The sequence below is a fragment of the Euleptes europaea genome, chromosome 13 (genome assembly GCF_029931775.1).
Source record: "Euleptes europaea isolate rEulEur1 chromosome 13, rEulEur1.hap1, whole genome shotgun sequence".
NCBI lineage: Eukaryota > Metazoa > Chordata > Lepidosauria > Squamata > Sphaerodactylidae > Euleptes > Euleptes europaea.
In genome coordinates, this window is record NC_079324.1 from 65,310,500 (window position 1) to 65,338,343 (window position 27,844).

A 27,844-nucleotide genomic window follows, 5' to 3' on the forward strand; every position below is an offset into this window, starting at 1 on the left:
AGGGAGGGAAGGAGGGAAGGTGTGTGCTGGCCGGGGCTGCCCGTCATGTCCGGCCGCCAAGGAGAGGCGGCGGCGGCGGCGGCGGCGGCGGCGGCGGCGGCAGCAGCAGCAGCAGCAGCAGCAGCAGCGGGGGCCCCTTCCTCCTCCTCCTCCGCCGCCGCCTCCTCCCCCTCGCAGAGCGGCGTCGGGGGCAGCCAGGCGCCGCCCTCCGCCGCCTCCTCGTCGTCGTCCTCTTCGGGCACGCTGAGCTCGCTGGAGACGCTCCCGGCGCCGGAGTCGCTGCCGCCCATCGCCGAGGAGGAGCCCGACGAGCCGCCGCCGCAGCAGCCCTGGGGGCGCCTCTTCGCCCTGCGCCCCGGCTTCCACAGCTTCGGTACGGGCCCCGCCCCCACCCCCACTCGGAGGGCTCTGGCGGGGGGGGGGGCTCGGCTGACCTCGCGGCCTCCCCCGCCTCATGGAGCGAGCGTCTCCTTTGGACCCGGGAGTGGCGGCGGTGCCCCCTCCCCCCTCCCCGGCACGGCCTGCGGGGTTAAAAGAGGGGGGGGCCTCCCGCCCTCCCGCGCAGGGCCCTCCTCCGAGCCCTTCCCCGACCCCCTTTGGCCCCAGAGGGCGAGACTCTGCTGCGGGTTTCCCACGCTGGGTGCCCCCCCCCCCCGCCCCCGCCGCCCCCCCCCCCCGGACTGAAAGGTCCAGCGGGTGTTTTCCTTCCTGCCACCCGAGAGTGAGGAGAAACAAGGAGGTGTATTATTTGGACAGAAAAAGTGTTTCATACGGTCATTGAAGTTGGTCCAGCGCAATCTTATAATGCTGCAAACGTTAAGCCCCCCCCCCCCATGAGTTGCATCTAAACAAATAACGCCGGGAACCCCGGCGCCCACGTCTTAAGGATAAGTGAGAATTATTAGCAGACGCTGCCGACCGTCTTGCATAAAGATCTGCGCGCTGTCCCTGAGAGAAGCCTTCCCTTCAAAAGCATTTCACTCATTTCAAGAGACTATTTCAGAGGACTCTTCCGCACCCCCCAAGCTTTCCAGAGGAACACTGCTATCAAAGTCCTTGGTGGGAGGAGCGGAGAGAGCAGGAGGGGGGAAATCCTGCCTTTGGGTCTTTATGGCCCATGAAAGCTCAAACGGATCAGTGTACCTCTGGATTTTCTTATGGTGCCGTAACGTTTTATCTGCAAGGAACGGGATGCGGGGCTCATAAGCCCCTTTCAGATAAGGCGCTGGTGGGTTTCATCTTCTCAGAATTTTTGATTCAGGTGGGAAAATACCAAACAGGTTCCAGTCGCCAGGAGCGATTTTCACTTGTTGATAACTCCCTGTGTTTTGAAATATTTGCTCCCACCCCAGACTGCCTGAGCAATGAATGCTGGTTCGGCAGAGACCCGGATTGCGGATACAGTTTCACAAGGCTGAATTTGGCGCACACAGAGCTGTACAAACAGTGCAGCAAAAAGCACTTCCGCATCTTCAGAGTAAGTTTGAACTGGGTCAGTTTTTCTTTTGTCTTATAGAAAGTAAATTCTGATTTCTGTTAGGGTTTTTTCTGTGGCTTTTCCTTAATATTTATTTAGAGCATTTCTGTGATGCCTTTACCCAATTCAAGGTCTCCTAGGTAGCAAACATTAAAAAGCATTTCAGTACAAATATAAAACATATTAAACAATTAAAGAAAATATACATGCAAAAAACACACACACAAGCAGGGAGGAGGACTTAATAATAAGAGTTAGCGAGGGAAAGGCAGTTAAGGCAAAAAAGTATTCACCTGCCAGTACGAGACCATAGACCAGGGGTGTTGAACTCATTTGTTACAAGGGCCGAATATCACATAATTGTCATTAGGCTGGGCCGGGCCAAGTGTACCAGTCCAGATCGGCCATGCATACCAGCCCGCAGCGGGCTCACCAGCCCAGATTGGGACTGGGGTGTATGTGTGTGGCCGCCTCGGCTGGTGAGCCCTGCACATTCACCGCCCTCCCCAGCAGCACCCAACGTCAGGGTGGCGGAGAAGGGCGATCTCGCTGCACTGTAACCCCCACCTTCCAGTCCCCACTGCCTGCGGGCTCAGACTTCCATGTGGAGGTCCCAGCCAGCGAGCCCCGTGGATCGGAAGGCCCCTGCAACCTGGGAGTGGGGGGAGACTGCCTTGGCCCGCAGGCCAGATAACAGCGCTCAAAGGGCAGGATCCAGCCCGCGGGCCTTATTTTTGACACCCTTGCCATACAGGGAGGTAGAGGAATCTCTCCGGGGAAAGTGTTTCAAAGTTTTAATGCCACAACCACGAAGGCCCTTTCACGGGTTGCCACTGGTCTCACCTCAGATCATGATGGGGGGGTGGTGGTGGTGGTGCAATGAGATAATTATCCTGTATCCTGCTAAGAAGCCTGTACCAATTAGCTTGTATGAAAAATTATTTTAAGAACATAAAGGCCCTGCTGGATCAGACCCAGGCCCATCGAGTCCAGCAGTCTGTTCACACAGTGGCCAACCAGGTGCCTCCAGGAAGCAGCAGCACCGTTATACTTGTGTTCCACACCACCCAAGATAATAGGCATGCTCCTCTGACACTGGAGAGAATAGGTATGCATCACGACTAGTATCAATTTTTACTAGTAGCCATGAATACCCCTTTCCTCCATGAACGTATCCACTCCCCTGTTAACGCCTTCCAAGTTGGCGGCCATCACCACCTCCTGGGGCAGGGAGTTCCACAATTTAACTATGCATTGTGTGAAGAAACACTTCCTTTTATCTGTTCTGAATCTGTCACCCTCCAGCTTCAGCAGATGACCCTGTGTTCTAGTATTATGAGAAAAGCTTCTCCCTGTTTTTAGTTAAGTGTCCACAGAGACTTCAAAAGGATCTATATAGATAATGTTCACTGAGAGGGAAACTTATATGTATGATACAGTAATTATTTCTGTGTTTAACCTTGTCCCAGCAAAACCAAACAGAAACTTCAGGCAGGTAATGGTGTTTTAGTGAAAAAAGACACAATTTTTTAGACAAGATAATAAAAAAACATTAAACCTACAAGTACTGAAAAGCCACATGCAAGGAAATCAGATCTCCTAACATTTCTCGAGTATAATTGAATTGATGAGCTTCAAAGCAAATCAGATTTCAAATAACTATCTTAGAATGCTTTGGAAGCGCCCCCCCCCCACCCCGATTTCTTTCAACAGAATCCTAATCAACTCTGTGTGACACTTTTTATAGACAAAGTGACAGTCACCAATGATTCTATATGTAAATGACTGGTTCTCAAAATAATAATGAGAGCATGCATAGGTGTGCTAAAATATATCTGATACCATCCATTAATTTTCTGCAGTGAGATTAAATAAAAAGGTTATATTTAGCACTTTACTGGTAATTTAAAAACAATGATTCTACTCTTTCTTCAGCTACATTAATTAGCTATCAAAGATCCTGTACATTTCTTGACTGGCTGGTGGACTTTCTACAAAGTTTGTAAAAAGTACATAAGAGTGCACATGTTTTGCATGTATATCATGACGGGGCACCCGGAGCAGGGCCTCTAAAGATGACCCAGATGCATTGCAATTCTCTTGCCACCCGCATCTCCCAGCCGTGCTCCTTTGATTAATAGCTTCTTGTTAGAATAGCCTCTGCTTGCTCTCAGGGCTTCTCAGTAGTGGCCCCAACCGTATGGAGCAGGCTGCCAGAAGAGGTCAGGAGCTTGGTGTCCTTTAGGAAGGCCTGAGAGACTTATTTTTAGGAGGGCCATAGGGTAGCAGACAGTTTTATGTTGTTTTATATTGGGGTGTTGTGGGAGATACTTAATTTAAGCTGTTGACTGATATGATTGTGCTCTGCCTTGGTGCCCCTTTCTGCAGGGAAAGAGAAGCCCTCAGTGGTCTAATGCGACAGTTCCTGGGTTGTGTGTGGATATCCAAAAGATTCAGTGCAGTCTGAAGCTGGTGCTGCACACCCTCGCACCCTTCTGATTTTTGCTTGCAAGAGATATGGGCTGCCCTTTTTTTCTCTTGAGGGTTCAGATAAAGCAGCTGTCTGGCTGTATCCAAGTGTGGTGTGTGGGGAAGTGCTGTGGCCTGAAGTTAGGTCGTGATGTTTGGTGTGCAGCTCAGCTGTGGCTGCCTTGCCTTTGGGCACAGGGTAGTTAATTGTCTTTCTCCAAGGAACCAGGACCCAGAAACTCCCACGTGGCTTATATTGAAGACCATAGTTTAAATGGCACGTTTGTCAATGATAAGCTCCTTGGGAAGGGGAAGAAACTTCCCTTGACGCACAATGCTGAGATTGCTCTTGCTCAGACTCCTAACAAAGGTAAGATGTGTGCTTCCTTGTGTGTTCAGTCTGTGATTCCGTCAACAGTGCTCAAGTTGTAGGCCAGGGATGGGGAACGTCAGGCCCGCGGGCCGTTTACGGCCCCCAGGCCATTTTCAGTGGCCCTCGGGAGCTCCAGGGCCCTGCCACAGAAACACAGCGCAGCACAGCCCTCCCTGAAGCCACAGCGTACAGGAATGCTGCATCCCCTTTAAACCCCCTCTCCCTGACTGTCAGCTGTTAATCGGCAAGAGGAGGGGAGAGGGAGAAAGACACTTCCCCCAAGCTGGGAAGGCGAAGCGTTCCTGCATGCCACGGCGCAACAGTTTAAACCTCTTTCTCTGCTGAGGGAGGGGGGAAGAAGAGGAAAAAGCCAGCCACTCCCGGCGGCGGAGCATGCGCATGGGAGCCGATCAGGTGGAGGACTTTTGTGGATGGGGGGGAGGGGGGAAGGCTGAAGCCCGGTCGCATGGAGCCGGCTGTGTGTGTGTGTGAGAAGGCTTTTCTCTCTTCCTTTTTCTGTCACTCTCCTATTCTTTCTCTCTTTTTCTGTCTCTTTCTTTCTCCCCCCTCTCTTTCTCTCTTTTTCTTTTTTCTCTTCTTCCTTTTTCTTTCTTTCTCTTTCTTTCCTTCCTTCCTTCCTTCTTTCCTTTCTTTCTTTCCTTCCTTCCTTCCTTCCCCGCAGATTGACCGCAGGCTTCAAGCTGCGCCCTCCTGGCACCTCGATTGCCTGGGGCCACCGGTGGCTGCCCTCCCACCTGGGAGGAGGGGGAAGACCTGGAGGAGCAGAGGCACCCTCCAAGCCTTCTCTGCATAGTCTCCTCTAGGGTTGCCAACCTCCAGGTGGTAATAGCAGATCTCCAGCCACAACTGATCTCCAGCCAATAGAGATCAGTTCCCCTGGAGAAAATGGCCACTTTGGCCATTGGGCTCTATGGCTATGCAGTCTTCCTCCCCAAACACTGCCCTCCTCAGGCTCCACCCTGGCAACCCTGGTGTCGTGAGTCAGCCTGAGAGTTACTCTTCAGAAGAAGAGGAGGTGGCAGAACAAGCCCTCACTCCCTCTGAAGAGATAACACTGGAACAGCAAGACGGGGCCTCTGAGCCAGAAGACCGGCCGGCTGAAACAAGAGAACAGGAACAGGGAAGAGAAAGCCTTTCACCTTCAGGGTCTCCTCCACCAGTGGAGAGAAGAAGAGTAAAAGGTAGAATGGCATTGCAGCAAAGGAGAAAGTCGGCCCGGCTTTTGGACAAAAGACGTAAGTTGGTGCAGGAGGAATCAGAGTCTGAAGCCGACAGTTGAGCTGAAACACCTGGAGAGTCACAAAGGCAATATAAGCAGGACTGACCGTTAAGTGCCTCGTGGGAGCAATGTTATTGCATGCCGCCTGTCTCTTATCTTGAGAAGCTTCGTTTAGAGTCCGATTTGCCGTGCTGTTGAACTTGGAAGAAAGCCGTGGCCTGCAGCCAAGACCTTAAGGGCGAGGAGCTTGTGTCTGTGACCTTGTTCCTGTATAGTGAGTATACTGTTTCTGTCCTTATTAAGGAGCTGCCGGCCCCTCCCGGCAAGAGTAAAATACGCGTCAGGATCTGCTTCCTTCAGCACCGATCCATTGCTGTGTGGAAAGCAGAGACTCAGACCTGCCTGTACGCAACACCTAGCTTCTCCCCCCCACACCAGGAAATCTACACCTGGTATGGCCCCCGAACAATGTTATAAATATGCAAATGGCCCTTGGCAGAAAAAAGGTTCCCCACCCCTGTTCTAGGCAAATAACTGCCTTTGTAAATGATGCTTTTCTGGTTTGTGTGTCTGTTTGAACTGTCTTTTGATCACATGAGGTCTATTAATATTGTGAAGGAGGGGGGCTTCTCCACCAACCTTCGTGCCTGTTTTGCTGCCCAGTTTTATGAAATAGTTTTGAAAACCTTTTCCTAGATTTGTTTTGGAGAAAAGGGCTCAGGCCAAACCCGTCATGGAAAAGCCGTCATTTTGTTCCTAGGCTGGCTCTCTGGCTTGTTAGAGATGGGCTGGCCTGAGGAGGTCAGAAGGCCCTCCTGTGCTTCCTTCTGTCATTCCACAAACTGTGTAAAGTAGAGTTGTTCCGGAAAAGCTTTTCTATTAATGTAATGGGGGCTTATGCCCAAATGGTTCAGGAAGGCGCTTTATCAAGGGAAAGGGACTACGTGTACTATACCCCATTGTCATTTAGGATGTATTTTCTGTTGGCTGCATATTATTGGCTGCACTGCATTGTTTTCTGCTTAATTTCATACTATTTTTCTGCATTATACTTGCACCGTATATCATGTCTAATATGCTAGGCTCATTCAGATGTCTTTAATCCTCATCATAGTATGTGGCTTATTAGATGTCTCTTCATACAGATTGTATCCATTTACAATCTGTGTAATCTACTTGGAGTCTCAGAAAGGAAAATGGCAGATTAAATAAATAAATAGTAATGAACATTTCAGAAACAACAGTTGTGTACGGTCCTGCTCCATGGCACGTGGCGGAACTTCTTCAGTGCTAGAGGGTCTCTTTCTCTGGCAGATAATTATGGATGATTGAATGTAACCATGGTTGATGATTCTTAGAAGTTATTTAAGTGTTCAGATACAAAGTGAACTGCAGTTACTAAGTTCCTGAAATTATTTCCCCCTTTTATAGTAGTGGGTATTGGATTAGTAAAATGGGAGCCAGGATGTTAGTAACCGCAAAGCTGCCTTGTTCATTTACTTTTCCAGTGTTTGTATTTTCTGATCTCATGGTGGACAGTCAATTAGAGTATCCCAAGGAGCTCAGAGAGAAATACATCATCTCAAATACTTTGGGAAGGTAAGTTAGAGTAGTGTTTGTGGTGCAGGATATATTTTGGAGAGGGTTTTTTTCCTTGCTTCATTCCTGTGTGATGCTGCCCTTAGGGGTGTAGCATGCAGCAAAGCAGTTCCAAAAGTGATCTAATTCTCTTTCATAGGGGGAGGGGGGACTGGCTAAAATGGGCAGACCAATCTGGGGGGGGGCACTGCAGTGGCGTCGCTGGTCTGTTCCCTATCGACATTCCACGGGGTGGGGGTGGGGAAACCAACATGCCTCCTTCCGTGTCGCAAGGGTGCTGGGAGTCCTTGGCAATTCCAGCCACACCTTCCAGTCAGGCAGTGGTGGCTGATGGTGTCGCTCTGAGGGGTAGGCACAGGTGCAGCCCACCACTGCCTGCAGATGTAGCCCTTGATACCATGCCTGCCCGCCCTGCCCCCCACAGCAGAGTGCCAGAGGATGGGTAGAAAAGACCCAGCAACGGCCTCTGCAGAGTCACATGGCAGGAGCCCTGGAGCCAGAGCACTTCAGGGCACCCCCACAGATAAGTGCCTGGGTCTCAGCCCATAGCCATCTTGCTGTTTGCCAGGCAGGGGGACATTAGACATAGGGGAGGGAGCACCCAACGGCGCCCCCCAGCAAAGTCTTGCACACACCCCTCCATAGTCTGCTCTGATGGCATCACCAGCTGTGTATGACCAGGCTGGGAATGTTAAGCAGATGGGGGTGACCTGGTGGGCTGGCACTGGGAGGCATCGACAGGGCTCCAGGTTCAATCCCCACCTGGAAAGAGGCCGTCCGTACACACCTGATTTTTAGCTCCAGCAAACCACAAAAGGGGTGTGTGGCCCAACTGATGAGCCACCGACATTTTTTTTGTTTATTTAAAATGTTTCTGTGCTCCCTTGCCACCCAGTTCAGGGTTCCCAGGGTAGGACCACGTACCATATGGGTCGACACACCCTCCATGCCGCACTTAGAAGGCTGGAAGATTCCCAGTGAGCTGCCGTTCATGATTCCTGCGGAGAGGCCTGGGCCCCAGCGCCCAGCAGGCTGCCCTCGCTCAGGCAAAGAGCCCTCGCCCAGCCCTGTTCAGGGGCTGTGGGGGGGGGAGTGATTTTGGCGAGGGAGCTCTCTTGTCCCAGCAGGACTCCCTCAGGACTGCTCCCCAGCCCTCTCTTCAATGGGGTTTAGAGCCTTTCCCTTCAGTAGACCACCACCACCTCCTCCCTGCTCCCACCTCCTCAACTGCTCCGCAGTTGGATGCCAAGAGGAGCATCCAAACCAGGGCTGCTTAGATAACGTTAGCCACAGTGAGGTGCGTAGTTGGAATCAAAGCAATCACTTTCTCTTAAACACAAGCTTTATTCTACTGGCAAAACTCTAGATAAAATACAGGCTGCAGCACTAGGGTGCAGACTAATAAAAGAAATGAAACAGAAAGATTGCTGACCCAAGCTGGAACTTACCGAGCCTGAGCATCTGATCTCCCTCTGGAAGGTTCAAATTGGGTGTATGCGTCATTTGCTTGGTCACACTTTCCCTGTGGTCACACACACACACACAGAAGGGACAGTTCATTTTCAGTCCTCCCTCCTCCATGTGTGAAAGTGTCTTAGCTAGTCTGGGTCTTGGGTTCTGGCAGCAACAGCCTACTCAGCCTGATGGTGAGGCACTAGCATATCAAAGAGATTCAGGGTTTTCACTCCTGGCCTATCACAGGGAACTTGAGAGTTTCCAGCCCCAATATCTTCACAAACACTGAGAAGTCCAACACAGGCCATCTCCTTCTGTTCTCATCCATAACACCCCAAAATGTGATGAAATGTCAAATAATGTCCCGTCGGGAATGCAGGAATCTTCGACATCAAAGCCACGTATGAGGAAGCAGAAGGGGCATGTTGGATGTGTGACTTCCAGGGCCTCTTCCTGTTTATGAGATCCAAATTCAGCTTGCCCACTTGCCTTTCCTAGCCCCACGCGGTGAGCCTGGGACTAGCCAGGTGGCAGTCTTTGCTCACTTCGGAGAGAATGGGGGAGAACTTGTGTTCAGGCACTCCAGTAGTATGGAACTTAGTATGTGTTTTTTTCCAAAGATTCACCATCTAAAAAGACTTAATTTTTCTGCTAGTGGTGCCTGTGGAGAGGTGAAGTGGGCTTTTGAAAGAACCACCGACCGCAAAGTTGCTATCAAAATCATAAATAAGTCAAGGTTTATGATGGATGATTTGCCACAAACTGTAAGTATATACATATTTATTTATATACACACACATATACCATATATTCTGTATACATATCATATATTCTAACACTCAGCTTGTGGCCCCATCTGCGGAAACCTAAATCCAAATAACGGGCCATAGAGGGGAAAAAACAGATTTTTCTGCAAACTTGGAGGGCCCCCCCCAGGTTTGCAGAAAAGTCTGAAAACAAAGGGAGGGGGTCTGCAGGCACAGGCGGCATACTGCTGTTCCTCCGTTGACTTGCTGCGTGCGGGGGGGTGGGCAAGGGTAGCAGCTGTCCCTGCCCAGGGAGGAACAAGGAGAAAGGTGATAAGGCGGTTGTGGTGGAGGTCAGGGCTTCTGTGCTTCCTCCCAGCCCACTTGCGGTGAAGGTGCAAGCAGGTTGGGAAGAGGAGACACGGCTCACCCCCCCACGCACACACACACAAACCCCCTAGATTGAAAATGCAAACTCTGTACTTGCATAGACCTCCTAACTCTCATGCACACACTGCCGTTTCCAGCTCTGCCCAGCAGGCAGCCCATACAGGCACTTGCATGGGGCAGAGGGGATGAGCCTCAATCCTCGGAATTAGCAGCTCAATGCTGTGGCATGCAGCTGGAGCACAGCAGCAAAGTGGAAGCGAAAGAGAGCAAGTGCCTGGCAAAGCGTGCCTGACTGTGAGCCCCTGGCACTGATGCTGCCAGCGACCTTTAAACAGCTACCTTTGGCGGTGGCAGCTCAAAGGGAAGTGTGCTGGCTGCAGCTGTCCAAGGGCAAACAGCCAGCACAATAACTCTGCTGGTAAAATAACTCTAGATCCAGCAAGCAAGACACACTTCTGTACACTTGCTCCTCCCCTCCCGTAAACCATGTGGTCCCACCCGACTGTGCCCAAGGGGAAGGAGCAGGCCGTAATAAGTGGGGAAATGTAAAGACCGGCTCCAAGCTTGGCTGCCTTCCCTTGCCCTCTGCTCACGAGGCTCTCTCAGGGCTGCCTCCTTCCTCCAGCCACCACAGCTGGGAAGAAGAGCTTAATGGAAGAATCTGTGTCTCCCATCCGGTTGAATTAGCATCAACAATAAAACATCAAGAGCAAGAATTACGCTTTATAACCCCTGTATACAACCCTGGCAAAAATTAAATAGGACTTTCCCCCTGCTCAACCCCTCCCCTTCACTTTCCTGTATCTCCAAAAGATCAATAATAATAACAACAATAAAAGTATATTTGTAGACGGGTTTTGACGGGCATGGACACAAAACGAATTGTAAAATTTCCCCCTGTCTCTTCCCCTTTTTTCTTTTTCTGTACCCCTTTTAAAAATGAATAAAATTAAAATAATAATTAAGTAGGACTCTAAAACATAACAATGCCGAAAACAGCTTCAAAAAGAGGAGCCCCCTCGGGGAAAAAAAACCACATGAGGGTTGGCCAGCTCCAGACAGGTAATTCCTGAAGATTGAGGGTGTGGCACCTTTGCAGTGGGGAGGGGGGGCAGGCTCAGCAGGGAATAAGGTCTTGGAGAGGCAGGGTGTAAATTTTTGGATTTGAAGCTCTCCTCTCCGTGGACACGTGTCCTTGTTTCTGATGGTCTGTGAAGTTGCAAGTGTTTTGAGTCCTCTGGGTCTTTTGTTTGGAAAGGTACACCAGAGTGGGGGGCTTTGCCTTCTGCTCTGACTCCCTGGGCGAGGGTGTCAGTCTTGGTGTGGTGCGGGTGTGATTTCTCCTGTTGCTGTGTTAAGTGCCGCTGCGCCTCAGATGAAGTGGTTGGGCTGATGCTGGTGCTTTTCAAGTGACTGGATGTTTCACTGTTTAAAAGCAGGAAAGGCCTTTTAATGTGGAAACAGAAGTGGAGATTCTGAAGAAAGTTGACCATGTGAGTGTATCTATAAAACTGTATCTACTTTGTTACTTGAGCTTTGCTCATCTTCGTTTTCTTTCATCTTGTCATCAGTAAAGCCTTGGTTATGGTTCTGAGAAATTCTGTTTTGCTTTTCTTCTGCAAATCTAATTGAAGAAGAAGGAGAAGTGGTTTTTATACCCTGCTTTTCTCTAACTTAAGGAGTCTCAAAGCAGCTTACAGTCACCTTCCCTTCCTGTCCCCACAACAGACACCTTATGAGGTCAGTGGGGCTTAGAGAGTTCCAAGAGAACTGTGACTGATCCAAGCTCACCCAGCAAGCTGCATGTGGAGGAGTAGAGAATTGAGCCTGGTTCTCCAGATTAGAGTCTGCTGCTCTTGACCACGACACCACCCTGGCTCTCCAGCGATGTTACAATTACAGAGCATAGCATTGCCAATTGTCCCTTGGTCTTGCATTCGTAACCTTTCATTTGTATTGAGATTAAGACCATAAGAAGAGCCCTGCTGGATCAGACCCATGGTCCATCTAGTCCAGCATCCTATTTCACACAGCAGCCAATCAGCTGCCCCAGAGGCCAAACAAACAGGGCACAGGATTTCCTATATGCACTATAGACCTAAACAAGGGCAGTACAATATTGTCTGTTCAATCTGCAGTCCCTTTCCTAATAATTTCTAGCCTGGAGTTTGCCTTTTTCGCTGCTGCTGCACATTTGGTGGACATTTTTGTCGAGCTTTCCACTGCAACCCCAAGATCTCTTTTAATCTGAGACTCAGACAGTTCAGACCACATCAGAATATGTTTAAGATCAGGATTGTTGTTGTTTTTTTATTCCAATATGTATCACCTTTCACTTTGAACTTTGTTTGCCACTCGCCTAGCTTAGAGAGAGATCCTCCTGTTGCTCTTGGCAGTCCACCTTGGTCTTCACCATTCTGAATAATGTACTATGATCTGCCAACGACTGTTTGGCTCATTCCTCAATGGGCTTAATAATTCTCTCTTTAATATCAGGTTCTGCTCATTTGCCTGGAAAGATTTTAGGCTACTCGACGTAAATCCCTGGATCTCCTCTGGACACCCCCCTTTTTTTTAAAGGGTGACATTTTCTACTTTTCAGTCTTTTTATTTATTTAATAAAGTAATCTGGCCAGTTTTAGTGACAAGTTACATATTCTTGTCAGCAAATCAAGAGTTCCACATCTGAATTCCTTAAGAACCCTTGGGTGCATGCCATCTGTACCTGTGGATTTACTAGTTTACAATTTGCCTAATAATCCTAGAAGTTCATCTTTCATCACCTCAGTTCTTCAGACATCCATTCCTAAAATTGCAGCTTCTGCGTGGATATATGTGCCTCACATTTTCCACAAGTTTCTACAGTATTCTCTGAAGAGCAGCTGCAAAAACAAAGTGCATTTGTTGTATTTTCATCTCTCCCCCCCCCTTTCTTTTTTAATTTTCCTCTCATTTTCTCTGAGGGTGGCTCGGATCTCTTCCTGTCTTCTTTGCTTGCTACAGCCCTGCCTGATAAAGATTATTGACTTCTTTGAAGGAAAAGATTTTTACATTGTGTTGGAACTGTAAGTAACCTATTTGAATTTGTGTTTCTGTATATTGCTTCAGGGAGGAGTTCTCGAGCCCCGCAATTTAAATGGAAATGACTGAGGAGTTTTTCAGGGAATTACTGACCTGGTAGTGTAGTAAAAAAACATCCCCATGAAGCTGCCAGACTCCTGCTGGCCTCTCACGGGTCACTCTTGCCTGCTTTGACTGCTCAAGGATTCTCACAGGCCTGAAATGGGGGAGGGGTGTCTTTCGCGTCACCTACCAACGGGTCCCTTTAGCTAGAGATATCAGGGACCTTTTGCATGTAAAGCAGATTTTGTACCAATGAACTATGGCCGCACACCCTAGATTATTGGGGATTCGATTTAAAGAAAGGGAATTGATATCTGGACTGGGTTTTGCAGAAGGAGGATCTGTAGCGGGAAGCATGGGCGCCTCTTCATTGGTCCTTGGCAGAAGCAGCCTTGATTCAGATGTAAAAATCCAATCATGGTTTGGTGTTACATGGACAAACGAAAGGGTCATGATTTCCCTCTCTTGTTTGCAATCCTATTTTTGCAATTCTACTGTAATGGCAAAGTAGGAAATGGATTTTGATGATTACTTGGGCTTAGAAGAAGAAGAAGAGTTGTTTTTTATATGCTGACTTTCTCTACCACTTAAGGGAGACTCAAACCGGCTTATAATCACCTTCCCCTCCCCACCTTCCCCTCCCCACAACAGACACCCTGTGAGGTAGGTGGGGCTGAGAGAACTCTGAGCTGTGACTAGCCCAAGGTCACCCAGCTGTCTTCGTGTGGAGGAGTGGGGAAACAAATCCACTTTACCAGATTAGTGTCCGCCACTCATGTGGAGGAGTGGGGAATCAAACCCGGTTCTCCAGATCAGACTCCACTGCTCCAAACCACCGCTCTTAACTACTACACCATGCTGGCTCTCTCTTAGGTTGTGCTTGTCTGGTATCCACTCTCTGCATCTGATGGAGTCTTTTGGCAGTAAAAGCTCCTGCCATAGCGAAGTATTTACTTTACACGCTGTGGGCAAAGCGTCTCTGTTCAGAGGGGTTTCTATCAATAAGGGCTGCCTTTCCTCCCCCTTCGCCTTGCTAGAATTTAATCTGGCTTCCAAGAGCTTTGTGTTCCGGAGCTTTGTGGGGTGGGGGAGGCCAACCCTCCATTCCTATCTTTGCTTGCCCACACAAATACGTTTTATTATTTATTCATAAATACTGGTACCTCCCTTCTTAGGCCTGGTTTATAGTTGGGTTGCAGAATGTTTAAAAATGCATCTAAAAGTAAAACAATAAAATACCAACAAATTAAATCAGGAGCAAAATTGATAAATTGAAAACCATGGCCAGATGAGGAAAACTTTCACCTAAATGCTATCTATGAATGAAAAGCTGAAAAGAGATGGGAGAGGGAGATCAGGGATCCACAGATCAGGGGTTGCCATAGGACAGGCCTTGTCCCTGGTAGTTGTCTGCCTCCCCTCTGGATGGGGGTGGGGGGTGGGGTGCACTCAGAGCCAGATCTCTGGGAAAGGTCTTAATGAGGTTAAACTACTCAAAGCTTATCTAGGCTGAATCAGTTCTCTGAATTGTTCCTGTATTAACACTGTTAAGAAACTGGTCTTCCTCTCCACTTGCCTTTCAGGATGGAAGGGGGGGAGCTATTCGATAGGATTCTGCCCCCAGCAAGATTGAGTGAAGCGATCTGCAAGTTTTATTTCTATCAGATGCTGTTGGCTGTGCAGGTAATTCTCAGTGCTGCAAAATAAATCATTGTGGCTGGCTGCCTCTCAAGATTGTGGCCCCGTCTTGACTACTGTAGTTCCTATTCATGTTGTTTGCTAATGCTGATTGGTACCAAGAGAACCTGCCTTATGCTGTTGTACTACTTCAAGGCAGTATCGTTTGTGTTTCCTTCCAGTAAACCTGGGGATGAACAAGGGCATTTGCATAGAATTGTTCATATCTTTACTGATTCAAGATACAGGGTACAAAAAAAGATCTTCACTCTGGACCGTGGAGTCTGAAGAATAAACTGTTCTCCAGCACTTGTAGAATACACAGAACGATAATAAATTTCTACTGCTGCCTCCGGCCCCAATTCAAGTGGAAAAGGTGTGCGGCAGCCCAGTCTTTGCCTGGTTGTTTCTAGGTGAGAAAAGCCCCTTCCTCTTCCTCCCCTCGTCCATGATTCTCGTGTTCCAGAGGGGACACCGGGCAATCTTGCACTACTCTCTCTCTCGGGGGTTTTGTCCTTGCCTCAAGAAAAAAACGTTGGGATGGGGGAGGGGATGACAATTTTTTGCAATATGAGTTCCCAGTGTGGAGTCCTCAAATATTTTTTGTTCTATATTATTATTGATTATTTTATTAGATGTATATCCTGCCCTTTCCTGGCCTAGGCCAGGCTCAGGGCAGCTTACAACTATCAACAATACAATAAACATAAGATAAAATTGAAAACATACAAAAATATAAACCAGTCAATATCCACATATTATAAACCTGACTAAAAGATGGCACCCACATCTAATTTCATTTCACATATTATATTAAAATCTATATTTTCCAGCAAGACTCAATAAAAAACCCTAATCATAAAATCATAGAGTTGGAAGGGACCACCAGGGTAATCTAGTCCAACCCCCTGCACAATGCAGGAAATTTACAACTTCCTCCACCCCCAGTGACCCCCACTACATGCCCAGAAGATGACCAAGATGCCCTCCCTCTCATCATCTGCCTAAGGTTATAGAATCAGCATTGCTGACAGATGGCCATCTAACCTCTTCTTAAAAACCTCCAGGGAAGGAGAGCTCACCACCTCCCGAGGAAGCCTGTTCCACTGAGGAACCGCTCTAACTGTTAGAAAATTCTTCCTAATGTCTAGACAGAAACTGTTTTGATTTAATTTCAACCCGTTGGTTCTGGTCTGATCTTCTGGGGCCACAGAAAACAACTCGGCACCATCCTCTATGTGACAGCCCTTCAAGTACTTGAAGATGGTTATCATATCCCCTCTCAGTCTTGTCCTCTTCAGGCTAAACATACCCAGCTCCTTCGACCTTTCCTCATAGGACTTGGTCTCCAGACCCTTCACCATCTTTGTTGTCCTCCTCCTCTGGACCCGTTCCAGCTTGTCTACATCTTTCTTAAATTGTGGTGCCCAAAACTGAACACAGTACTCTAGCTGAGATCTAACCAGTGGTGCTGTTGACAGAAAGAACGCTAGAGGAGTCTTCAGGAGAAATGGGGGAGTCCAAGGAAGGGTCCTGTGAGGGAGGCAAGCCACTGCCCTCAACCATAAGCCTGGTGGAGCATCTCGTCTCGTGCTCTGCGGAATTGGTCCTGCAACACTCCGGTCTCATTAGACAGAGTTCTACCGGCTAGGAGCCACCACCGAGAAGACTCTGATGCTGGTTGAAGGCAGCCAGAGAGTCTTCAGGCCAGAGGCCATCAGAAGATGGTTTCCAGCCGAGCGCCATGCTCTTTGAGGGATACATTGGGAGAGACGGTCCCGCAAATATGAAGGTCACAGGCAGTTTAGGGCTTTAGAGGGATTTGGTACTCAACTTGGAGCCAGTGCAGCTGATGGAGCTCTGGTCATACATGTGTTCTCCATGGAGGGTCCCTGTAAGGACCCGCACAACTGCGTTCTGGACAAATTGTAATTGCTAGAGCAACCTCAAGGGCAGCCCTGCGTAGTTGCAGTAGTCCAGTCTGGAGGTGACTGTTGCATGGATCACAGTGGCTAGATTAGAGTGGGACAGATAAGGGATTAGTTGCTGGGCCCAATGAAGATGAAAAAAGACAATCCTGGCAACATTTGCAACCTGGACCGCCAATGAAAGGGCGATATCCAGGGTCACCCAAACTCTGGATTGAGGCAGAAGGTATCACTTGTGCCCAATCAAGGGTTGGGAGTTGAATCTCCCATTCCGAACCACTCCGAACTAGCCACAGAACCTCTGTCTTTGGTGGACTAACTTCAGTTAAAATGCCTCTTTTTTGCTGGGTATTAGACGGCTTTGAGGTTGACCAAGTCAAGGAGTTTGTTTATCTTGGCATTCTTTTTTCCCATAACCTAAACGGGAATGCCCATCAAAAAGGAGTATCCAACAAAATTAAACCTGGGGTTGGTGCTATTATCAACTTTTTCCATACCAAAGGTGGCAAATATATTCCAGGGGCTATTCAGGTTTTCAATCTAAAAATCATTCCAAGTATTCTTTTTGGTGTTGTCATTTGGATAACTGTTGTCAAGGAATCTACAGATCGTCCATTGCTTCAGTTTTTATGAAAACTCTTAAATGCCCCTCAATGTGTTGCTGGCATTACCCTTTGCTCCGAGTATGGCCAAATGTCACTCGAAGCCAGGGCATGGTTGGTCGCCTTTAAGCTACAACTTAAACTGCACTTTAGCACTGAGGGGCTCCTAGCTTCTCTGAAGCACGACCCTTTTAAATCCTCATGGCAAAAAATCTTAGATGAGAAATTGTCATTGTTGGGCTTCTCGCAGGATATGTTATTAGATCTTGGGAAAACTGAAGCTTTCACCAAAATTAAAACGCATTAAAGAGCTTGATTATAACAGCACTACTTTTTGTGCTCGCCATGTTTGTTCATCTCAGTTTTTCGGAATACCACCACCACGTGGTTTGCCCGCTTATACTTATTTGACAACTCGTCTTTCTAGAGCCTTCTGTTTCGCTAGACTGAATGCTAACCCCTCTATGGTTACGCAGGCAGGATTTTGAATATACCATATCCAGACAGGACCTGTCCTTGCTCTTCTGGCTCTATCGATTCATTAGCTCATGCAGTCTTGGAATGCCACTTTTTCGAGGAACTTCGATCACATATCTTTCCCCTTTTAGCATATAAATCTAATGCCTCTGTCTGACATAATGCCTTTTTTACTAAGTGACAGGGATCCCAAGGCTACATTGTCAGTGACAAGATTCGTTCCAGTCCTTATATCCCTCAAACATTAGATATATGCTGCTCAAGATCAATGGATCAAGAAGCTTCTAAGGCAGGGGTGGGGAACCTCCGTCCCACGGGCCGGATCCGGCCCGTGAGATCATTTTGTCCGCCCCCCGGCCCACCTGCCGAGGCCGGGGAGCTCCACAGAGCTAGCTGTCGCTAACCAGGCCCTCATCTCAGCACTTCGGGCTTCACTGGGAAGCCGGAGCGCATGCACACAAAGCTGAAGGTTGATTGGGTGATTGTGGGGCGTTTCCCCCAAGTCTCCCTTCTTCCTGTTCCTTGTGTGAGAGAGAAAACATGTGCCTGGCCAGCTCTCTCGGCAGCCCAACTTTGTTTCCTTGGACCCCTCCCATTTGCCTGTGCCCTACAGGCTTTTTCCAGGCGAGTGAGTGGCTTACCTCGAGTTCTTGCGGCGGCGAAGCCCCTGCCTCCATTCCCCCCCCCCGCTGCCTGCGCGCTTGCCCCACCATGGCCTCGAGTTCTTGGGGTGGCCGAGCCCCTGCCTCCATCCCCCCCCGCGCCTGCGTGCTTGCCGTGCCACTTGCTGAGGGTCCCCACCCAGCCCTCCCTCTGCTTGAGCCCCTGGCCCGCGCGCTTGCTGCGCTGCCCCTGAAGGGGATAATGGAGGGGTGGGGAACCTTTTTCCTGCAAAGGGCCATTTTCACATTTATAACATCGTTCGGGGGCCATACCAGGCATAGATCTCCCGGTGTGGGGATCGGGGGAAAGAGGCTAGGGTTGCAAGATCTCCAGCCACCTGTGAGCCCTTGGCCTAAATCAGAACCAAAACAAACCACATCGAGACAGCCAGGTCCAAAAGAAGCTGGTTTTTACTTGGTCTAAATAGGAGTACAGAGCATGAAGAAAAGCTGACAGCAGTGAGCTCGCTGTCTAACACTCAGCAGTATAAAGGCTAGGATATTTGCAAGTGATTACAGAACACAAACATAGCTGCTGTTCCCAGGACTTCAAACAGGCTTCGGTATGCAGGCTTGTCCTTGAGCTTAGTCAGTAGTCAGGTCAGCGATAGAAACGAAAGCAAAACAAAGTAACTGAGATACAGGCCTGACACCACCAGCTGGAGGTTTGCAAGAAAGGAAGGAAGGAAGGAAAGTAAGAAGGGAAGGAAGGAAAGAGGGTGGGAGGCTTCTCTCCCCCCCCCACACACACACACACGCACTCACCAGCAGCCCAGGGATCTCACGCACATACACAGGGAGGGCTGGGGGGACCCTCCGGCGGCAGCGCAGCAAGCGCGCAGTCCGGGGGAATGGAGCACGGGGAGGGCTGGGGGGTGACCCTCCGGCGGCAGCTTGACAAGCGCGCAGGCCAGGGGAATGGAGCACGGGGAGGGCTGGGGGGGACCCTCTGGCGGTGGTGCAGCAAGGGAAGGGGAAGGAAGGAAGGAAAAAGAAGGAAGGAAAGAGGGTGGGAGACTCCCCCACGCACGCACGCACGGACATGCACGCACACGCACTCACCAGTGGCCTGGGGATCTCGCACACACACGCACATACACAAGCGCGCAGGCTGGGGGAATGGAGCACAGGGAGGGCAAGGGGGCACCCTCCGGCGGCGGCAGCAGCAGCGCGGCAAGAGCGCAGGCCGGGGGAATGGAACACAGGGAGGGCTGGGGGGGACCCTTCAGCGGTGGCGCAGCAAGCGCGCGGGCCAGGGGCTCAAGCAGAGGGAGGGCTGGGCGGGGACCCTCAGCAAGTGGCACGGCAAGCACGCAGGCGACGGGGGGGATGGAGGCAGGGGCCTCGGACGTCCCAAGAACTCGAGGCCATGGTGGGGCAAGTGCGCAGGCAGTGGGGGAGGATGGAGGCAGGGGCTTCGCTGTCGCAAGAACTCAAGGTAAGCCACTCGCTTGCCTGGAAAAAGCCTGTAGGGCACGGGCGAAGGGGAAGGGGCCAAGGAAACAAAGTTGGGCTGCCGAGAGAGCTGGCCAGGCACATGTTTTCTCTCTCTCGCAAGGAACAGGAAGCAGGGAGACTTGGGGGAAACGCCCCACAATCACCCAATCAACCTTCAGCTTTGTGTGCACGTGCTCCGGCTTTCCAGTGAAGCCCGAAGTGCTGAGATGAGGGCCTGGCTAGTGACAGCTAGCTCCGTGGAGTTCCCCGGCCTCGGCAGGTGGGCCGTGGAGCTCCCCGGCCTCAGCAGGTGGGCCGTGAAGCTCCCGACCTCGGCAGGCGGGTGGGGGCCCGGACAATGATCTCACGGGCTGCATCCGGCCCGCGGGCCGGAGGTTCCCCACCCCTGGGATAAAGGAAAGGAAGGAAAAGACTGACCAAGTGGCCGAGTGTTGACTTCAGTTGACTCTGCTGCATCCATTTCACCCATTGGCCTCTAAACCCTTAGCCAGAGTATCTGGGGTGGCACGTGGCTGGCCGTCCATTTGCATCTGCATGTTGATGATACCCAAGCCCAAAATTCCAGGGTGGCGCATATAGATGTTAAAGAGCATTGGAGGCAGGATCCCACCCTGAGGGACCCCACATACTAAAGTGTGTTGAGTTGAGAACCTTTCTCCCAGCAACACCCTCTGTCCCTGACAAAGTGTGTGTAAAAAAATACATGGACTTGACAAATTTTTTGAGTCTTCTGGTTTTTTAATTTTAATGATCATGCTTTCTAATTATTTCTGCCACAAAACCTAATCCTGCTTTACAGTTGCTTGCAGTTTTATTAAAGCTATAACAAAAGTGTTGTAGTATATAAATAAATACAGGGGTAACCCTGATTGTCATCACCAGAGCAAAAACTTAACCTCTAACCCTAGTCAAAGTTCTCCATGATCCGACACTCATTATTCTATTATTGCTTTAAAAAGCTACATTTAATTATATATTTGAGCCAATATAGAAAGCAGCTGGTCAAGAAATAAAGTCATCCACCACCAATAACTGACATAAAGTTAAGTTTATGTATAAACAAGCAATGACAAGAACTTCATGCACATGTTTACAACAAAACACGTTTCAGTATGAAATGATAAACTTGGGTTGGATCCAGTCAGCTTTTTCATTCAATTTCCACGAGTTCCCCTCATTACAGGCTCTGTTCTGCATGGTTTTTGTCCATGCAGATCTTATGAGCCTGTACATAGCTTTTTTGATGTTCAATGTGGGGAAGGGGGCTCCTTCCTCCTTTTTTGGCAGTGGAAAAACTGGGGAGTCGAATCCTTACTACTTCAGTTGAGAATTGATGAGAGGTGCTATGATGTAACCGTTTCTGGAAATACTAGGTGCCACAGCAACATTCCTAGGGCCCCCGCTGCCTGGGATTGGTCAAGCTTTGGGAAATAGACGTGTGTGCGCGTGCCTGTACACACACACCGTGTCCTTCAAGATCAGTTCTGTGCATTCTACTTGCAGTTTAGAACTGGTATGATGGATGGTTATAAAGTCACCCTAGGGGAATAATTAAAATATAGCATACGTATAAAATACTAGAATAGTCATTAAAACTGGCTAGAGGCTTAGCTAGGTGATGCAGGATGCTATAAACTTTATTTTAAGGAATGTTTGATTGTCTATGCAAAGGTCTGAGATCCACAGGCCCTGTAACAATCTGATCAATGCACAGTCATTTTTCTCTTTGACCCTCTGCCAAGTACCTTCACGAACGTGGAATTATTCATCGGGATTTAAAGCTGGAGAATGTGCTTTTATCATCTCCTGAGGAAAACTGTCTTGTAAAGGTATGTAGGAGACCCCCTCCCATTTGTCTTGCCTCAAATGTAGTTGCTTTGAGCGAGTTTTGACTGTAAATGTTAGCTGCTTTCCAAGGGGTACTCTCATTTTAACAGGTAATGAAATATTTAAGGTTGAGAATTTTTTCATATGAAACTTCTGAGATCATTCTGGGTCTCACTTATGTGGGAAACGTATACGGTGCCTTTCCAGAGACCTGCTTGAGGTAGCTCACAAAATAAAAACGATACTTTAAAATCCTGAAAACAATAACATAAAAAATTATGAATAATGATGCAAGCCATTTTTTTCACTCCGTAAAGTCACAGTTAACTTTTGGCAGCCCCCGTTGGGTTTTCATGGCAAGAGACATTCAGAAGTGGTTTGCCACCGCATGCCTCCCTGTCACGACCCTGGTGCTTTCCTTGGAGGTCTCCCATCCAAATACTAGCCAGGGCTGACCCTGCTTAGCTTCTGAGATCTGACGAGATCAGGCTAGCCTGGGGCTATCCAGGTCATGACAATGCAAGCCATAAACCGCATTTACTTATAGCTAGCTTCCTCTTGATCAATGGGACTTCCAGCAGCTTCTAAAAATAGCAGCCTAAAATAACATTCATAAAACAGTCCTCGGGCTGCCACGCCAACCGCCTTGCTCCTGCAGATGGGCACAGAGCAAAGCTTGGGAAGACGGTATTTGCTGGGGGGGCTGGACAGTATGGGAGGAGGTTGTCCTTACATGCAGTGCAAGGTATGTGTGGAGGAGCAGCATGTGTAGCATGTAGATGTTCTTGTTTGAGAATCTACCGCCCTTCCACCCAGTCATGCAGATTTCATTGGGTTTGCCATGTAGACTAGGCATTGCTTTTTAATGCAAAAATGCTTTATCTAGAAGAGGTTTTTGTACATAGTGTCCCAGGTGCAAAAAGTGTGGGGCAGCAACTTTTGACTTCTTCATCTATTTTCAATTTCCTTCATGCAAGATCACAGATTTTGGACAGTCCAAAATTCTTGGGGAAACATCCCTAATGCAGACCTTATGTGGTACCCCCAATTATCTTGCTCCTGAAGTTCTAACTTCTGCTGGGACAGCTGGCTATGGACGATCTGTGGATTGCTGGAGCCTGGGAGTGATCCTCTTTATGTGGTAAGAGCTTCGTTGCAGGTTGTTCCCTGCTGCAGTTTTTTTAATTATTATTTTTTTATTTATATAATTGGTGGGATACAAAAAGGAAAAACGGGGTAAAACGTTGAATATATAAAAACAATATAGCAGTTTCCGTTAGAAGATAAACTCAGTCAAATACAGCCAATGTATTAATCAAATATAGTACCCTGTGTTTAAATATAAAATGATTATAGAAATGTGAATATAGAAATGTAAATATCATCCAGATTATCTAGGTATTACACTTTTAGAAGTATGGCATATAAAAGCTTGAGATTTGCTTACCAGATAGTTAAGACATATTAAGTGAAATATTACCTATTATACATTTTTGAACTAGTCAGTACGTCATTCATTTACCTAACTGGAAGTCATGTAAGTGTAAAATGACTCCCACTTTTCATCAACTTGTTCTATACATTCGTTAAACTCCCTGCTGCAGTTTTGTGCAGGCCTTTGAGTGAGCGACTGAGCATGTTTAAATGTTAGTCTGGAAAGAAAAATATTTTTTCTCCTTTTGTGCTTTTGCTCTGTCCTTTCGCCAGGGAACTAAGGCTGCAATCCTGAGCGTAGTTGGAAACTCCGTGGAACGTTAACTAAAATGGTATATCTCTGTCTCTTAAACAGTGATTCCCAAGGTGACTTACTTGTGAAGACAGTAAGTCCCTCAAAATTAAATAAAAATTGCAAAGCATTCCCCAACAGTACCCTAAAAATAAGCAGCAGCAATAGAAATATGCTAATCGTGTAAGTGGCAGCATTTAAATGATTCAGAGGCTAGCTAAAAGGAGCAATACATAAAATCTAGTTGTATTAAGTCAAATTACATCAGCATTGATATAAAATTATTAAGTCGATATGTTTAGCCTGGAGAGGAGACGACTGAGAGATGATATAACCATCTCCATGTGCTTGAAGGGTTGTCATATAGAGGATGGTACCGCTTTTAACCACTACACCACGCTGCCTCTCCATACATGTCATCAAGGCCAAACCCCTGCTCATCCCTGACAAGAGTTTATCCAGCCACTGCTTGAAGATTGCCAGTGAAGGGGAGCTCACCACCTCCCTAGGCAGCCGACTACTGTTCCACTCTAAAAAAAACTTTTTCCTAATATCCAGCTGGTACCTTTCCATAGGGTCGCCATGAGTCGGAGGCGACTTGACAGCCCTTAACGCACACACACCTTTCCATCTGTAATTTTAACTGCAAGTCCTATCCTCTGCTGCCAACAGGAACAGCTTCCTGCTCTCCTCTAAGTGACAGTCCTCCAAATACTTAAAGAGGGCAAATCATGTCCCCCTCAGCCTCCTCTTCTCCAGACTAAACATTCCCAGGTCCCTCAGCCTTTCCTCGCAGGGCTTCTTGGTCTCCCGGCCCCTGATCATCCTCGTCGCTCTCCTGTGCACCCACTCCATTCTGCCCACATCCTTTTTGAAATGAGGCCTCCAGAACTGCATACAGTACTCCAAGTGTGGCCTGACCAATGCAGTGTACAGCAGGACTGTGACATATTGGGATTGAATGTTATGCCCCTGTTGATACACCCCGAGACTGCATTAGCCTTTTTTGCTGCTGCATCACACTGACTGAAAGAACTATTAAACAGACTTTAGAAATGGTGTCTGTATTAAGTGTAGTGGTGTATAAGACTATTTGTGTGTGTGTGTATAAATAAAAATTAGCATATTATATATTGATACTTGTTTATGTAAAGTTAGCTATGTACTTTTGTTTTTTTCTAAAATTTATTTAATAAATAACATACATGTGATCAGAGCATGAGTAACTGAGGCCAAGTTACACTTGTCAAAGCAGAGTTGTGGTTGACAAACTACCCAAAGTTGGCCCAAGGTGCCAAAAGCCCCCCAGGAGACTTGTGCCGTCCACAGGCTGGGCTCCTGCAGCCCTTGCAGGGCTCTCTCTCCTGTCCTTCAGCCCTGTTTTCCCTACTTGTGTTTGTTGAACAGCCTCTCTGGTTATCCACCTTTTTCGGATCAAAATGCTCGACTATCTTTGAGAGAACAGATCACCCGGGGTGAATATGTCTACTGTGCAGAAAAATGGAAACCCGTATCAAAAGAAGGTATGGTGTTGTGATTCTGTAGGGATAAATGAGAAGGCCTGTTGTTAGATTGTTCAATAGGAATAGATTTGCACATAAACGTAATTGTAGCATCTAATGGTCTGTATAAAAGTGAAGCTCATTGTGATTCGATGTGAGAATTGCTCGTGGCTGTTCTCTATTCAGTGACATTCCTGTGGCAGCAGGTTTCTGCATGCAGGGTCTCCAGCAGCAAATGACCACATGCTTTGCCATGCCGTTGGTGCTTCCCTGGTAAATGCAGGGAAATTGCCTGGAGCCTGCATGTCATAGGCTGAACTTTTTGATAGCTGGCTGTGCCTGCGTTAAATGGCCACCCGCTTTGACACCTGGGGATGGAGCAGGCTATGGATGGCAACAGAACGATGGCACCGTGGCCTTGCTCGCAAGTAGTCTTGCGTGGCACGGGGCACTTGAGAATGCTGCTGGGCCCCACAGGGGCAGTTGTGGCTTTTCAACTAACAGTGACGAGTGAAGGGGAAAAACTCTTGCATTTCATTCCAGCCTTTGACCTTGTGCAGAAGTTGCTGACAGTGGATGTTGACAAACGGTTCAAAATAGAACAAGCCTTGGCGCACCCCTGGCTTCAGGTACCTGTACATGTAAATAGTAACCTCTATGTTGTTGCTGAAGGGAGCTTCTTGTCAGGAAACCTTTTGAGTGACGACATAAGCCTGAGACACTTATGATATCCTTAAAATTCCTCATTGAATGGGGAAGATGTTTCTTGAGTTCCGAAAGAATAGCAACATGGAGTGGAGAGGGGTCTTCTGACAACAGCATGGGGGAAGCCAAAGTGTTGGGCGCGGTATCTTCACTAAGGACGCACAATGGCAGGCAATGGTCTTTTCTGGTATTTATATATTCTGCCTTTCTCCTGTCATGGTGAAGTGATTCTGAACCGAGGCTGGTCACTTGTGGAAGGGGGTGTGTGAAGGCAGAATTTTGGCTCTGCCGGACTGACCTGGGGCTTTCCACAATGAGAGGCAAAGTGAACCCTTCGTTTTTGCTTCTGCTGAAGACCCCAGTGTTGTTTGTTTGCCGGCCCAGGAGATCTGGGTACCTGAGGTGGAAAATGCAAATAATACCCCTCCCCGCAGCATCACATTGTTTTAGATTGTGTTTGTTGCTTTGTGAGCCCTATACCTGAAAACGAGTATAAGTGTGTTTTAATGATTACTCTTCATAGGATAAAAGTATGAAGAACCGGTTCCAGCAGCTGCTGACACAAATGAATGACTTGGTGCTTCCGTCCGAAGCTCCAGCTTTGGTAGATATTTCTTTTTAAAAAAAATTCCTTTCTAATACTTGCACACAAAAAGAAAAACACTTGTATCGGGAGTGGGTGAATCACAAACAAAATTATCTACAAAAATTCATTAAAAGTGAACAAACAAACCTTATCACTCACAAATCTTATCCAGACAATAATAAACACCATTCAATGTTTTATTAAATCCAACAATAGTTCTAAATGTTTTCCTGATAAAATATTAGTGTTGTCAGTAAGGCAATATACTGTTAATTTATGGTGTGTGTGTTTCAGTTTGCTGCTATAACTATTATAGCAGCAATAAACAAGCCTAAAACTAGTTCCATATCTGGGAGATCCACATAACCTTTCAAACACCCTAATATTATTATTTTAGGTTCCCAGGGTATACATTTCGCTAACACTGAACCACAGTTTCCCAAAAACTCCTGCTCTGGAGGGGGTTGTACTCCCCTGAAAGAAGCAGGTCTCGCATGTCGATGAGTGTTGTTCCAAGTAGTGCATGCTAGTGATGGACGTGGCCTGTCGTGTGCTGCTCTTGAGTGCTGCTGCTGCTGCTGGTGATGCATTTTGCTTATTGCAGAAGGTGCAGGAGAAAGATTTTGTTCTCCCTTGCTCTTCCAGCCATCCACAAGCAGAAAACGGCGCCATGAAAAGGAAGAACTGCCAACTCCTAAACGTGCCACTCAGACTCCAACGTGAAAAAGTGGAGCAACTTCTTTAATGGCTGCTGTAGATTTTTCTATAATTGTAAAATGTATTCCCCTTTTGCACATCAACCGCTGCTGAATCAAGAATTGCTTGCTAAGAATGTAGAGACTTGGTGAACTGTGGAAAATTCCTGAGGTTTGCTTCTTTTCACTTGGGCAGTGGCACACTTCTACGCCTCTTACAATTGTTTTGGAGTTCTGCTGTGCTTTTGGTTCCATGTCTGCACCTAGTATCCAGATGTCCAAGCACAAATCTTCCAACTGTCCCATTTTTAAAGAAAATATTCCTACCCTGAATTTTAAAAAAAAAGATTCCTGCCCTGCCCCTCTAGTGCCCTTGTCTCTTTTGTATGTGCGAGTAACGGGCTCAAGTCTGCCACCAGTAATGTTTGTTGTTTTTAGGGGATACCTAGAAACTATTATTATTAATCTCCTAATTATATAATTTCTCAGAGATAAATAAATTGGTGTAAAATACATGCTTTCAAAATGCATTTGCTGATTTTTTCTCTCTCTCTGAACTCATCTTAATTGTTAATTGGAGTTAATTATAAATGAGAAATGCTTTTACTATTAGCTGCTTCCTTTTCCCAGCCTAATGACATTAGGGGGAGAGGGAGGCAGGGAAGGAGTTTTCTTTAAATCTCACGTGCTAATATCCTTTCCTGATCAAGCACCAAGGTGCTTCCTTCCACTGAACTGGTAAAGGCGTCTTCTGAAAAAAGTCCTCTTGGGTGCTGGCAAGGAGGAAAACGAAGAAGCAGCAGAGAGTTGAAGGGACTGTCGGCTCCGGAAGCTCTGCCCCGGCCACTGCTCAGAAGCGACTCCTGGATTTGCAGTGTGTCTGGACTGAGGCAGGAGATGGCAGGGAGAGGGTTCTGTGCATTCTCAGGCCTCTGCCCAGACTGATCTCAGGGGGAGGGGGGAAACCTGCAGGGAGAAAAGGTGGGGGGAGGTTAGGAGAACGTTTTGAGGTGTTGCTAGAGACGAGGAGGAGGATCGGAAACAGAACATATCTTCATTCTGGCGGTGGGCTGGTGGGGTGGGGGGTGTAATTTCTAAGAAGGGATGTCCCAGGCCTTTCATCTTTG

At 47.9% G+C, this 27,844-nt stretch overlaps 1 protein-coding gene across 1 annotated transcript; it reads left to right on the top strand.

Annotated features, from left to right (window-relative positions):
• Positions 1–45: 45 nt before the first annotated feature.
• Positions 46–26,745, top strand: CHEK2 (checkpoint kinase 2). The gene is made up of 15 exons (XM_056859128.1): positions 46–66; positions 178–373; positions 1,353–1,477; positions 4,169–4,316; positions 7,068–7,158; positions 9,269–9,377; positions 11,189–11,242; positions 12,753–12,814; positions 14,456–14,555; positions 21,419–21,505; positions 22,481–22,644; positions 24,637–24,752; positions 25,275–25,360; positions 25,960–26,040; positions 26,668–26,745. Exons 1-15 carry the CDS (start codon positions 46–48, stop codon positions 26,743–26,745), a joined length of 1,518 nt encoding a protein of 505 aa, XP_056715106.1.
• Positions 26,746–27,844: the final 1,099 nt, after the last annotated feature.

Bases quoted from the DNA above. Each gene is read 5' to 3' on its own strand.
- CHEK2 (XM_056859128.1), top strand. From the start codon at position 46: ATGTCCGGCCGCCAAGGAGAG. The intron at 11,243-12,752 runs GTGAGTGTATCT...TGCTTGCTACAG, and splicing joins TTCTGAAGAAAGTTGACCAT to CCCTGCCTGATAAAGATTAT. The intron at 25,361-25,959 runs GTACCTGTACAT...TACTCTTCATAG, and splicing joins TGGCGCACCCCTGGCTTCAG to GATAAAAGTATGAAGAACCG.